Source organism: Eumetopias jubatus, unplaced genomic scaffold, assembly GCF_037043125.1.
Source record: "Eumetopias jubatus isolate StellerSeaLion01/CBP00866 unplaced genomic scaffold, mEumJub1_p1.0 scaffold_14, whole genome shotgun sequence".
Lineage (NCBI taxonomy): Eukaryota > Metazoa > Chordata > Mammalia > Carnivora > Otariidae > Eumetopias > Eumetopias jubatus.
Genome location: NW_028274820.1, coordinates 93,199,033 through 93,212,548, shown reverse-complemented (window position 1 = coordinate 93,212,548; position 13,516 = coordinate 93,199,033). Strand labels below are relative to the sequence as shown.

Sequence of the window (13,516 nt, the reverse complement as noted above, 5' to 3'; positions counted from 1 at the left end):
GTTCTGTCATTTTTTGTTACATATTTTAAGCCTATGGGCATACATATATTTAGAACTGTTATATCTTTTAAATGGAGAGCCGTCTATTGTATAAAGTGTCCTTTGTCTTGAACAAGTCACTTTGATATAACAGCTTGCCTTTGGTTAGTGTTTATGTAGTGCATCTTTTCCTAATATTCTTTCCATATACTTAGGTTTTAGTTGTTCTTCTTATAAAAACAACAAATAGCAGATTTTCTATTCTCTTTCTCATCCAGGATGAAATCTTTTAATTCAGAACATTTTATCCATTTACACTTATTATAATTACAAATATACTTATAGATTTACCAACTTACCAAGTCCTTATTAAATCCCATCTGTTGTCTTTTTTGGCCTATGTTCAGACTGATTAATTATTCCACTTCCCCTCTGTTAACTCTGATAATCATAGACATTTTTACTATTCTTTTAGTGACTACTCTAGACATTACAAAATACAGCTCTGGACTTACCATCTAATATTAATTTGTACTTTTTTTACTCTTTTGAGTCTTAGAACACGAAGTCCATATCCTCCTGTCTGTTGTGTAATACACAAAACACACACACGACACATGCTAATAAAACATTTTTGTTACCTATGTCAACATTTATCCAGATTTACTCATCCTTAACCTTTTCAATTGCTCTTCATTCCACCATGCATTAACAACCATTTCTCTTTTGCCTAAGGTATACTTTAGTGAGGTTTTACTGGGGATTTATTATCCTAGTTTATTTTGTCTGAAAATGTCTTTCATTAATCTTCATTTTAAAAAATGTTCACGGAGTATAAAATTTTAGTTTTGTAATTATTTTCTTTTTGTACCTTAAAAATATTTTTTATCCTGCTGGGGATCTATGGGGCTTCCTAAATATGGGCTAGACATCTTTCTTCAATATTACCACATTCTAAGCCATTATATTCTGTCCTTATATGTTGCTTTCTTCCCATTCCCTCCCCCTTCTCTCTTCTTGGGCCCCAGTTACACCCTGTATTACTACTACTTCTACTTTCATCCTTCTATTTACCATGCTTCATTCTGGGTATTTTCTTACTTTTCTTCTAGTTCATTAATTCTCATTTCCTGCTATGTCAAATCTGTTATAGCCACTAATGAGTTATTTTCAGTTATGGCAATTTTCAGTTCTGGATTTTCCATCTCATTCTTTTTTAGTTTTCAGTTCTCTAACCAAATTTTCCATTTTGTCTCTTATCTTCAGTATAGAAAGATGTAGCCCTAAGGGTCTTTTTATATTATTTGTTGTATCTGCTAGATTTTGTTCACATTGTTTAATCTCCTAGAATACTCGATTACTTCTAATTATGTATTGGACAATTTTGCAAAATTCATTACTGAATAAATCTAAGGCAGAAGATGATGTTTTCTCTCTTCAGGAAGGATTTACATTTGATTCTACCAGGGCACAAGCAGTATGATATCAATTTACTGTCTTTGGGTACTGAAAAAATTTGATGCTGAGGCTTCAGTCTGTCAGGAACTATTTAGTATAGTAGCTAGTTCATCTTTACAGTAATAGTGTAGACTTTCAGGATTCCAAATCAAGGCAAGGAGAAGCCTTCCACCCCTGTAACCCCTGAACTCCAATTCCTATCTTCCCAGCCCTGTGGCCTATCAGAAGTGTTCCCCAATCTCCTGGTCAATGCCTCAAAGGGGAAAAAAGCTCTTATCATTCTCTGTTCCCACTCCAACCTCATCTAGTAATTTTTTACTAATAAGCTCTAAAATGTTTTTATCAATGACTTCTATATTTTGTCCAGGTTTTCTAGTTATCCTCACTGGTATGGTTTGGTCTAAATTGCCTAGTCTGCCATTATTGGACCCTAGACCAATTTTTCTTTCTTTTTTTTTTTTTTTTAGTTTTTATTTAAATTCCAGTTAGTTAACATACAGTAAATAATATTAGCTTCAGGTGTACAATTTAGTGATTCAACACTTCCATACAACATCCAGTGCTCATCACAAAAAAGTGCACACCTTAATCCCCATCACCTATTTAATCCATCCCCCCACCCACCTCTCCTCTGATAACCATCAGTTTGTGAGAGCCTAGACCATTTTAAGCAATTTTATTTGTATCAATATCTTACTATTTATTTTTTTAAAGATTTTATTTATTTATTTGACAGAGACACAGCAAGAGAGGGAACATAAGCAGGGGGAGTGCGAGAGGGAGAAGCAGTTTTCCTGCCGAGCAGGGAGCCCGATGGGGGGCTCGATCCCAGGACCCTGAGGTCATGACCTGAGCTGAAGATAGACGCTTAACGACTGAGCCACCCAGATGCCCCCAGAATCTTATTATTTTAAATAAATCAGTGATTGCTGACTCAAATGCCTATGGGAGGTCAGATTTTAAAATAAGCTTTGGTAGGAATTATAATGAATTGGGAAAGGCATGCCTCATTCTACAGAACACTAAAATGAATTCCACTCAAATGCTGACATGCAAGTGTATGGGGCCCAAAGCCATAACAGGTTCCATTTTCTCAAAAACCCAAAGATCTAAATTTTTTTTCTTATTGTAAAATCTCCTCATTTTACAAACAACAATTTGGCAACAAATTACATTTATTTTCAAATAGTGTGTAGGCCAGTGGTTCTCAACTCAGGGTGATTTTGTTCTGTAGGGCACTTGGCAACATCTGGAGACATTTTTGTTTGTTACAACTGGGAGGATATTACTGGAATCTAGTGAATACAGGTCAAAGATGCAGCTAAACACCATACAATGAACCAGAAATGCCCCCACAACAACTATTAATAGTACCTAAGTTGAAAAATCCTGGAACAAGCCAACATACTGCTGGCCAAACAAAACTTTTTTGCTGACTGCCATTTGGCAGGGGTGCCAGTAGTCCTCTATTCCTCGTAAAGCTTATTATAAATGTAAGTATATAATTAAAGATGCCCTACCTATGCTCTTTATGCTCTAATAACTGGCAGTCCCGGCATGTCAGTTTATCACATGTTTCACAGTAAAGCTTCAGCTGCTCCTTCTTATGAAAAGGACAAAACACTGGTCGCTGACTTGTCACACCAACTGCCTCTGTAGAAACAATGGGAGGCAAAAAGAAGACAATTAATGTAATTGAATACTACATAATTACTCATTATTAATTTAAATTTGAATCTATTGAGATATAAAATAGCTATAAACAGTTTCTGACACTATCACTACTACTAGGCTTTATATATATTAAAATAGCATTGTATGGTGACAGATGGTAGCTATGCTTGTGGTAAGCACAGCATAATATATAGACTTGTCAAATCACTATGTTGTACATTTGAAACTTATGTAACATTGTGTGTCAACTGTATTTCAATTAAAAAAAAGAAATAAAATATTAAGTATTCTCAGCATTTTAGAAGGAAAAGATAAATAAGCTTTTCTTCCCAGAAATTCAAATTAACTCAGGAGAAAAAAAAAGTATGTAGTTAAAAATATGCTTTATGGAATTAAAAAGTCTTAAGAAAATAGCCCAGGAAAGTGAGTGTGAATCAACTGGATGTTTTCTACTCCAAATATGGAAGGAGATAGTTTTAAATGGAATTCAGAAGATCTAATAAAAATGTATAAACAGTGTGATGGAAAAGTTATTTTCCCACTTCTGTAAAAATCTTTACAGAGGGTACCCATTAACACAGAAATAATCATAAAGTTTTCACTATATACTATAGTCCTCCATGTAACTTCTTTTTAATTTTCTTTCTTTTTAAGAGAGAGCACACAAGTGGGGGTGGGGGCAGAGGGAGAGGGAGAGAGAGAATCTCAAGCAGACTCCACGCCCAGCATGGAGCAGGACAGGGGTCTGGATCTCACAACCCTGAGACCACAACCTGAGCTGAAATCAAGAGTCCATGCTTAACTTAACTTAAGCCACCCAGGCGCCCCAACCATTTAACTTTTTTTTTTAATTTTTATTATTTTAATTATTAACACATAATGTATTATTTGTTTCAGGGGTACAGGTCTGTGATTCATCAGTCTTACAAATACACAGCACTCACCACAACACATACCCTCCCCAATGTCCATCACCCGGCCACCCCCCCCACCCCCCCATCCACTCCAGCAACCCTCAGTTTGTTTCCTGAGATTAAGAGTCTCTTATGGGGGTGCCTGGGTGGCTCAGTCATTAAGCATCTGCTTTCGGGTCAGGTCATGATCCCGGGGTCCTGGGATTGAGCTCCACATCGGGCTCCCTGCTTAGCGGGAAGTCTGCTTCTCCCTCTCCCACTCCCCCTGCTTGTGTTCCCTCTCTCACTGTGTCTCTCACTGTCAAATAAATAAAATTCTTAAAAAAAAAAAAAAAAGAAAAAAAGAAAGAAAAAAGAGTTTCTTATGGTTTGTCTCCGTCTCTGGTTTCTTCTTGTTTCATTTTTTCTTCTCTTCCCCTGTGATCCTCTGCCTTGTTTCTCAAATTCCACATATCAGTGAGATCATATGATAATTGTCTTTCTGATTGACTTACTTCGCCTAGCATAATACCCTCTAATTCCATCCACGTTATTGCAAATGGTAAGATTTCAAATTTTTGATGGCTGCATAATATTCCATTGTATATCTATACCACATCTTCTTTATCCATTCATCTGTTGATGGACATCTGGCCTTTTTCCATAGTTTGGTTATTGTGGACATTGCTGCTATAAATATTGGGGTCCAGCCATATAACTTTTTAATGGTTACCCAGAGTGACAATAAAACTGAGCAATGCTTATGTTATAATGTTAAATAAAAAAAACAGCATACAAATAAATATAATTATTGATTAAACAGTAAACATCAGTTATGTCACTAATAATCAAAGGTAAAATCCAAACATTTCAGAAATAATTCCACTTCCAGTAATAACCACCATTAATAACCTGTTATGTGTTCATCTGGTTGTTTTTCTATGTATATAACTACATACATTAGTAGGTACTTTCTTTTATAAAATTAAAAACAATGGCATTACACACACTGTCTATAAGATTTCTTTACTTAAGAACTCTTAGATACCTTTCTTATTTTATTTTGTTTTAGTTTGAGAGAGAGAAAGAGAGTGCGCACACGCTCATGTGTGCGCTCACACACTGGAGCAGGGGGAGGGGCAGAGGGAATGAGAGAATCTCAAGCCCACTCCACGCTGAGTGTGGAGCCAGACATAGGGCTCACAACCCTCATATCATGACCTGAGACCCAAAATCAAGAGGTGGATGCTTCACCATCTGAGCCACCCAGGTGCTCCTCTTAGATACCTTTCTGGGTTAGTAAATATATCAATTTATTTATTAACTGCATAGTATTTCATCAAATGAATATAACCCCTGCAGTAGACATTTGAGTGTTTCTCATTTTTCAATATTGTATGATAATGCTGAAATAAACATATGAAATGTATAAGTCATTGAATGTTTCCACAGATAAATTCCTAGTAGCAGAATTGTTGGGTCAAAGGGTGACTTATACAAATATAAGTACATGATCCTCCAAAAAAAAAAATTGTACCAATTTGTACTCTTACCAGTGTAGAGTGGCTATTACCTACATTACCAACAGCATTTTGTCAGTATTTTTAATCTCTGCCAATCTTATAAAAAAAAAGATTTCACTACCTTTGGACATATTTCTTTAATAACTGAGATAGAACAACTTTTCACATTCATCAACCATTTGTATTTCTCTTAAGAACTGTCTGTTTATAACCTCTGCCATTTTTCCATCCAATTTTCTTTCTTACCAATTTGTAGACACATTTGCTAATATTGCTTGCCAAAGATTTTAGAAATATTTTCTCCAGTCTGACTTGGTTTATGGTATTTTTCCAAGTAGGTCCTTAACACATTTTATAGAAAAATTAATCTGTTTTTATTTTTTGTGGCTTTAGTTTTAGAGAACCTCTTCTAGAAAGGCTTTTTCCTAATTATAAAAATGTTTACTTTTTTCTTATAAGGGAAATTCTATGGTTTCTCTTTTAAATATAAATTTTGTATTTATCTGACATTTCATATACAGTTGACCCTTGAACACCATGGATTTTAAGTGCACGGGTCCACTTACACATGATTTTTCTTGATAAATACAGTACAGTTACTGTAAACGTATTTTTTCTTCCTTATGGCTTTCTTAGCATTTTCTTTTCTCTAGCTTACTTTGTAAGAACATAGTATACAATACACACACACACACACACACACACACTCCCACACACACTTCTTACAAAATGTGTAAATGTGTTCTGGGGTACCTGAATGGCTCAGTTGGTTAAGCATCTGACTTCAAATCAGATCATGATCTCAGAGTCCTGGGATTAAGCCCTGAGTTGAGCTCCCTGCTCAGCGGAGAGTCCGCTTGTCCTTCTGCCCTCTGCCCTTCTCCCACTGCCCTCTGCCCTTCTCCCCACTTATGCACACATGCGCGTGTATGCGCACTCGCACGCTCTCTCCCTCCCCAAAAAATATATATTTTTTAAAAAGTGTGTAATTGACTGTTACCAGTAAGGTTTCTGGTCAGTAGTAGGCTATCAGTAGTAGTTAATTTGTTAAGTACTGGGGAGTCGAAGGTTTACATGGATTTTCGACTGCGCAGGGGTCAGCACCCCTCAAGCCTCATGTTACTCAAGGGTCAGTTGTACCATCAATATTTACAAAATCTTAACATGTATGCTAGCATACAGAATGAGTTCACAGACTCACGTTTTCTGATCATAATAAAACTATGAAGTTGGGGCACCTGGGTGGCTCAGTTGGTTGAGCGACTGCCTTCGGCTCAGGTCATGATCCTAGAGTTCCAGGATCGAGTCCCACATCGGGCTCCCTGCTCTGCAGGGGAGTCTGCTTCTCCCTCTGAACCTCCCCCCTCTCATGCTCTCTCTCGCTCTCATTCTCTCTCTCAAATAAATAAAATCTTTAATAAAAAAAAACTGTGAAGTTGAAACAGGAAACAAAAAAGCCAAGTAATGGGAACATTTTCCTTTTTCCTTTTAATGAATTCTTGGGTTCATAATAAACACACTGTTAAGCAACTTACTTTTTGCATTTAATATACATCATGGCCTTCTTTCCATATCATTATTTATAATCTACCGAACCAGAAAATAACAAATGCAAAAATCTGTAAACCTTCAACTGCATGGTAACCATAAATGCAGAATACTTAGATTTTTTTTTTTTTTCTAATTAAGTAGGTTCCAATGTGGGGCTTGAACTCATGATCCTGAGATCAAGAGCTGCATGCTCTACTCACTGAACTAGCCAGGTGCCCCCATATATGCAGAATATTTAAAAAACAGTAGAAATCTAAGTGGCAGATTATATCAAGCTTTAAACAGTCATTAATTCTACAAAAGATAAAAATAAATATCAAGTATTTATGTCAAAGAAGTTAGTAATAGAACTTTAAAATTAGGGTAAGCTGGAGAAATTAAAGATAAAAATAATGAACTAAAATATATAAAGGATAATTAGATAAATAAATTTCAGAGCTGTTTCTGTGGATAAAAACAAAAAGATAACCTACTATCTAGTCAGATCAAAAAGCAGGCAAAAACGCATAAAACTCATATGGAAGAAGGAAAATAACTAGAGAAAATTAGCAATATAGTAAAAGACTATTAAAAGCACAACACATCAAGACCAAATGCAATTAATTCTAGCAATGCAACAATGGCTCAATTTTAGTAATGTGAATATCTTCACAGCTTCCCTGTATCCTTCTCCTTGATGTGCATGTCACGTAGGCATCACAGTAGATAGTAGATAGAGTGACCATACATCTTTAGTTGGCTTAGGACATTCTGGGTTTGGCCTGCTCTTCAACAATAACTATAGAGCTTCTGATTTAGGTAATTAGAACATCATATCACCCATTTGTAGACTTCCTTTACTTACTGAAGAATTTAGATCCTGACTTGGTCATCCTCCTAGTCTTCAGTGTCACCATCACTATGGATGATTCAGAAATCCACATAGATTACCATATAAAAACAAGACTCTCAGACTTTCTATCTCCAGAGACCTATACTCCATTTTAGCTCCTCACATCATGGTCCCACCCTAGACTTTTGATTGTCCATAACTGTTCCAGTTCTATAATCATAAATTCAAACATCCACTCTAATAACTTCTACTTTCTAACCTTCTAATTCTTAGTTAACTACTCTTGCTGTGCTTCAAAGATCTCTAGGTTCCTAACAATTTCTTTCACTCTATCGACTGACACTATCAACTTCATTTCCTTTATACAGTTAAAAAAAAAATCCTTCATTTAGTAAATGCCATGATTTGTACCTCTCATTCTACTGAACTTCTGCAACACCTACGCAGCTAAACCCTCAATTCTTCTCTATACCCACAAGCATACTGCTGAGGCCCAAAGGAGGAAGTTTTATTTTTTATTTATTTTTAAAAGATTTTGTTTATTTATTCATGAGAGACAGAGAGAGAGGCAGAGGCAGAGGGAGAAGACGGCTCCCCTCGTAGCAGGGAGCCGGAAGTGGGACACGATCCCGGGGCCCCAGGATCACGACCTGAATGGAAGGCAGATACTTAACCAACTAAGTGACCCAGGCGCTCCCCGATGGAGGAAGTTTTAAGGCCTGTACATCAAATGTAACCTGGATGCTACCAAACAATCTGTTTCTGAAGCTGGAGCTCTCTTTACCGGAGTTATTTCAAGTATCCCACGCATTCCTGATCTTTTCATCTTATTTTCTCTGCTCTATTTTTCAATAGATGACTGAATCACAAAAAAAGAGAAGTCTTTCAGGCACTATCTATTCAATTTATCTGAATCTGTACCTGGCCTCTTCTCTTTTGTCTTTTCCTCATTAGTGTCCTCAGAAATTATATCTCCTTTTCCTGTGTCACCAGACTCTTAGGCTCATCTCTTATTCCTTCTCCTGAATCTTACTCTCCAGCTACATTCAACTGTCTCCCTCTGCAAGTCTGGGTGTGTACTTCAGTTTTCCCTACCCCTCTCCTTCCTGTGATGAACTTCTATTCCTCCTTCAAGCCCCAGATTTGGCCTCCAGCCTAAATCCCCAAATCTGAGTTCGGCGCTTCTTTCATGTGTTCTTATAGAACTTAGGAAGCCAAACTATGATTGCTAATTTGTAGTCTTCATCATACTTATAACTTCTGTGGGGCAAAAGTATCTGTTTGATTCCTTTACATCTCCAATGCTTAGCAAAGTTCCTGGAATAGTGAATAGACATACAAACACTGGTTGACTTGGATTAAAAGCAATAAAATAATTTTTAAACAAAAATATATTAATGAGCCATAAAAACAAATGAAGTTTGATAAATGCTACAACATGGATAAACCCAGAAAATAGTGATAAGTGAAATAAGCCAGATACCAAAGGACAAAGCTATAGGATTCCACTTGCAGAAATAAGCAAATTCGTAGAGACAGTAGATTAGAAGTTCACAGGGGCAGAGAAAAGAGGGGAATAAGCATTATTATTTATTGGGTATTGTTTCTTTCTGGGATGATGAAAAAACTTTGGAAAGAGTGGTGAGGGCTACAAAACACTGTGAATGCCATTAATGGACCATACACTAATGAACTGAATGTAATGTAATACAGTGTACCTTTAATGAACTGTACACTTAAAAATGGTTTAAATGGCAAGTTGTAAGTTACATATATTTTACTACAGTAAAAGAATACATTAGTAAACTTTACAGTATAAGCAATACAATAAAAACTGAGAAGCCGTAAATTACATAAAAAGCAGAGCTTCTTTAGTTATCTACCTATCAAATATAATGAACCAGGTTTATCACAACAATATCAGAGGGGAAAGAGTTATAAAACTTTTGTTAAGCCCAACTCTTGTCAACAACCTTAGAAATAAGAGAACCAATGAGAGAAGATTAAGTTTAAAAAGCAACTTTTTTTTCACTTGCTATACATTTACACCAAATTAAAGCATTTACGGGGGGGGGGGTTGGGAGTATGAATATAAGACAGAAATATTCTATATCTATTCATATTTAACATTTTTAATTCTTCAAATTTCAATTACAATACAGACCTCCTTATATTAAAAAACAAGAGTGTATTTAATACTTACAAGTATATCAAAACAAAGTTAGTACAGGAAGAGAGAAAAGAGTGGGAAGGATAGAGACAAAAAGAGATTAAAACCAATTTATTACCTGGAGATACTTCCTCCTTCTGTCTCACAGTGTGGTCTTTTGTGAACTTCACTCTTTGATGAGCTCTGATGCATGTCTTACAGAGCCACTCAACACATTCTACACAAAACCCATTAGCTTCTGCATTGTCCTCACAGCTTGTACACACCTAATAAGAGAAACATGTCACATCAAGTTTTAAGAAAAATGAAAAGGTAGTCAAACAACTAGTCCTATAAAATTGATATACCAATCATACTTGCCTCTATCAGTTATCTTAACAGTGTTTGTAAATTTAAACTGACATGTTTTAAATTATAAACATATGAAATGGAAATATGGCCTTGTCCTTCATTCAATATATCAAATACTCTAGGCACTATGCTAAGTGCTGAGGATATAACAATGTGGAAAAGCAAACATGGTTCCTGCCCTTATGATACTGAGTATCATAGATGGGAGTGTGCATTCATATCCCCATTCCCCACTTCTTAGCTAGGTAGTTCTTGGGCAGGTTACTTAGAATGCTCATCTTTAAAGTGAGGTTAGTAACAGATTTTACTGAGTAGTGCTGAGATTAAATGTGAGTTACACAAACATTACTCAAAGAATCACACCAATATGGAATTACCAACTGAGAAGTGCCATAAAGGAAAAGTATGAGAAGGTATAAAAGCACATGATAGGGGAAACTGATCTCATTTTAGTGGGGTTGGAGTGTTGGAGAAAGCGAGAGATTACCCAGGCAAGGCTTTCTCTAAGGAGATCATATTAACACTAAGATATGAAAGTTGAGTCATCAATTACTGATGAAAAGACTTCCAGGCAGAGAGAACGGCATGTACAAAAGCCTCTGGCAAGAAGAGTACAGCAGGTTCAAAGCACTGACAGAAAGTATGACTGAAGTGCAGAGATCAAGGGAAGACTGGCAAGAGAAGAAGCTAGGGGCAAGGCAGGCAGAAGGGCCAGATCAAGCATGATCACATGGCAACTTTGGTCCCTGTCTGAAGAAGTCTTCTAAAAGCTTTTAAGTAAGTGACATGGCCAGACTTGCAATTTTAAAAATCACTGCCACTGTAATATAGAGAACAGATTATAAAAGGGGCAAGTGCTTTTTGCAGAGACAAGTAAGAGGCTTTTTCAGTGGTTTAGGTGGAAGTGGGAATGAATGAGGAAGACTGATGGTAAAACTGGTTCAGAGGATGCACTGGATATGGGAGATGAAGGGACAGCTCCTTTGCTTCCAGCTTCTGTAACTGTGAAGAGGGTGGCACTCTTCTCTGAGAAAAGATATTAAAGTTACATGTAAGCAGTCCTCATGTTATCTTTTGTGGCTGGGGGAAAAAAATAATTCCCCTCAGTTAGTGCTTTATGTTAGCCAAATTCCAAATACCTGGATAACATTTTCATTAATTCAAACCTGCCTTTTCTCAACTCTTATCATCTTTCACCTTTCTAACATTATTGAATCCTACTTCCTAGAAATCCTTTGGATTCCTTGATACCTCCAGATCCTCTTATCTCCCTGATTGCCCTCTGGATCCCACCCCCCCCTTCCTCCTCCAATTCTGTACATTTTTTGTTAGATCTGGGCACTGTCTCATCTATACTCCCTTAGCTTCAGCTATCCTGTCTTCAAGGATGTCACCTAAAATTTAATCTCCACACTACGTTATAAGAAAGAATGAGGGATCTATAGTATATGAAGTAAAAAAAGCAAAGTGGAAAAGCAAATCATGATACTGCTCTTCTAAGAAAGATGGGGATGGGTGAAATAACATTTGCTAATATTTTTAAAATAACATAAAATTACTTAAAATTATATATAAAATATTTTAAATGGAAGAATAAAGGAAATTAAATGGTTACCTATAGGGTAGAGAAGAAATAAGGTACATGGGTAGATTAAACAGCTATAGTTTGAGTTCTCCCAGTACACTGTGTTTTATAGATTTTACTTTATGAATGGTTTTATATGTAGTCCTACAAATTACAGAAATTAAATCCCTAAAAACCAAAAGCAAATGAAACAAATGAATCTGCCTATCAATGGGTGGCTTGACTGTTCAGAGAATTATTTCTTTCAAGTAACTTTAAAATATTACAGTGTATGTTAACTAACGAATTTAAATAAAAACTTGAAAAAAATTATGATTTGACTATCTCCAGGTGCATACATGCAGTAATTGCTGTCTTCCTTGCTTTCTATTTTGACAGAAACAGCTCTACAATTTCTACTTTCAGGCCCAACTCTGTTCTTCCCTACTCTTACTCTGAAAACCATATTTATGCTTTACGAGCTGGTTGCACATTCGAGTCTAACAGCTGGTGCTGGAAGGAGACCGCAATGCCAGAGGAAGAAGGTACTTCATCATCTGAGCTGTCTTTCTATTTGCTTGCCTGTTCTGTGAACATCATGCCAATCAATGCTACTTCACTCCAGCAGAGGCACTTCATTTCCACAGCGGCACTGAGCTCTAGTTTGCAGTTTTCCCAATCCTCACGGAACCAGCTTTGGAGATACTGACACCACAGGCCTACTCCTGCTCCTGAGGTCTGCGATCCCAAGGCCAAACGCTCAGACACCAACATGGGACAAGCAGCACTGCCTCTTCAGATGTCTGAACTGATGTTCCACAAGACCCTTTCTCTAATTTTGACTGATTCCAACCTTTTCTCTTTGTTCTCTGAGCTGCTTCTTTATACTTGCTATCTCTATGATACTTTAAATATTTCTTACTTATCCTTTCAGTAAACAAGTTTGTATCTCGTTAACAATTCTTAATTTTAAGAATTAAGATGGCTCCTGATTGAACCAAAACCGATACAATATACCCTATAATGTAGATATATTTGGAGAAAATAAATAAATTATGTCAATGTAATTGAGAACCAAGATTTCCAATGTTAGATAAGTGAGATAAACATAAAATCAAAAAAATAAAACCTACAAATCTAAATTGGACTTATAAATATCAATATATACTTGTGGTATGTTTGCTTTTTCCTTCCTAGGCAGTTGCTGCTTGTGTATTTTCAACAATTAGGCACCCATTACCTCACATGGAAGCACATTTTATCTTTGGAGAGTGCACCATTGAGCCAAATGAAATCTATTTCTCTTCTTAAGGTCTTCTAGTTACAGGAATCTTAGATGTTATATCCTCCCTCGGTAACTTCTCATGAGCGTCAAATCAGGCTGTCAGTTTGCTTAGGGGTGGAATACATGCACATTTAGTAATCATAGACTTTATTCCCTCTGCCGAATTTGAATTTTCAGCAGATCCACGACTCTCCTGATAATTGAGCAGTCTTCTTGGTGCTGTTCAAATGACAGTC

General features: G+C 36.4%; 1 protein-coding gene across 2 annotated transcripts in view; it reads right to left on the bottom strand.

Moving 5' to 3' along the window:
• The window catches only part of TRIM24 (tripartite motif containing 24), a 120,405-nt gene that overhangs the window by 42,580 nt on the left and 64,309 nt on the right, over positions 1–13,516 (bottom strand). For both annotated transcript variants that reach the window (XM_028106292.2, XM_088018626.1), the window contains exons 3-4: positions 10,199–10,346; positions 2,958–3,090 (exon numbers count right to left, since the gene is read on the bottom strand). In XM_028106292.2, the coding sequence (XP_027962093.1) occupies positions 2,958–3,090; positions 10,199–10,346 (281 nt within the window). The remainder of the gene's footprint in view (positions 1–2,957; positions 3,091–10,198; positions 10,347–13,516) is intronic.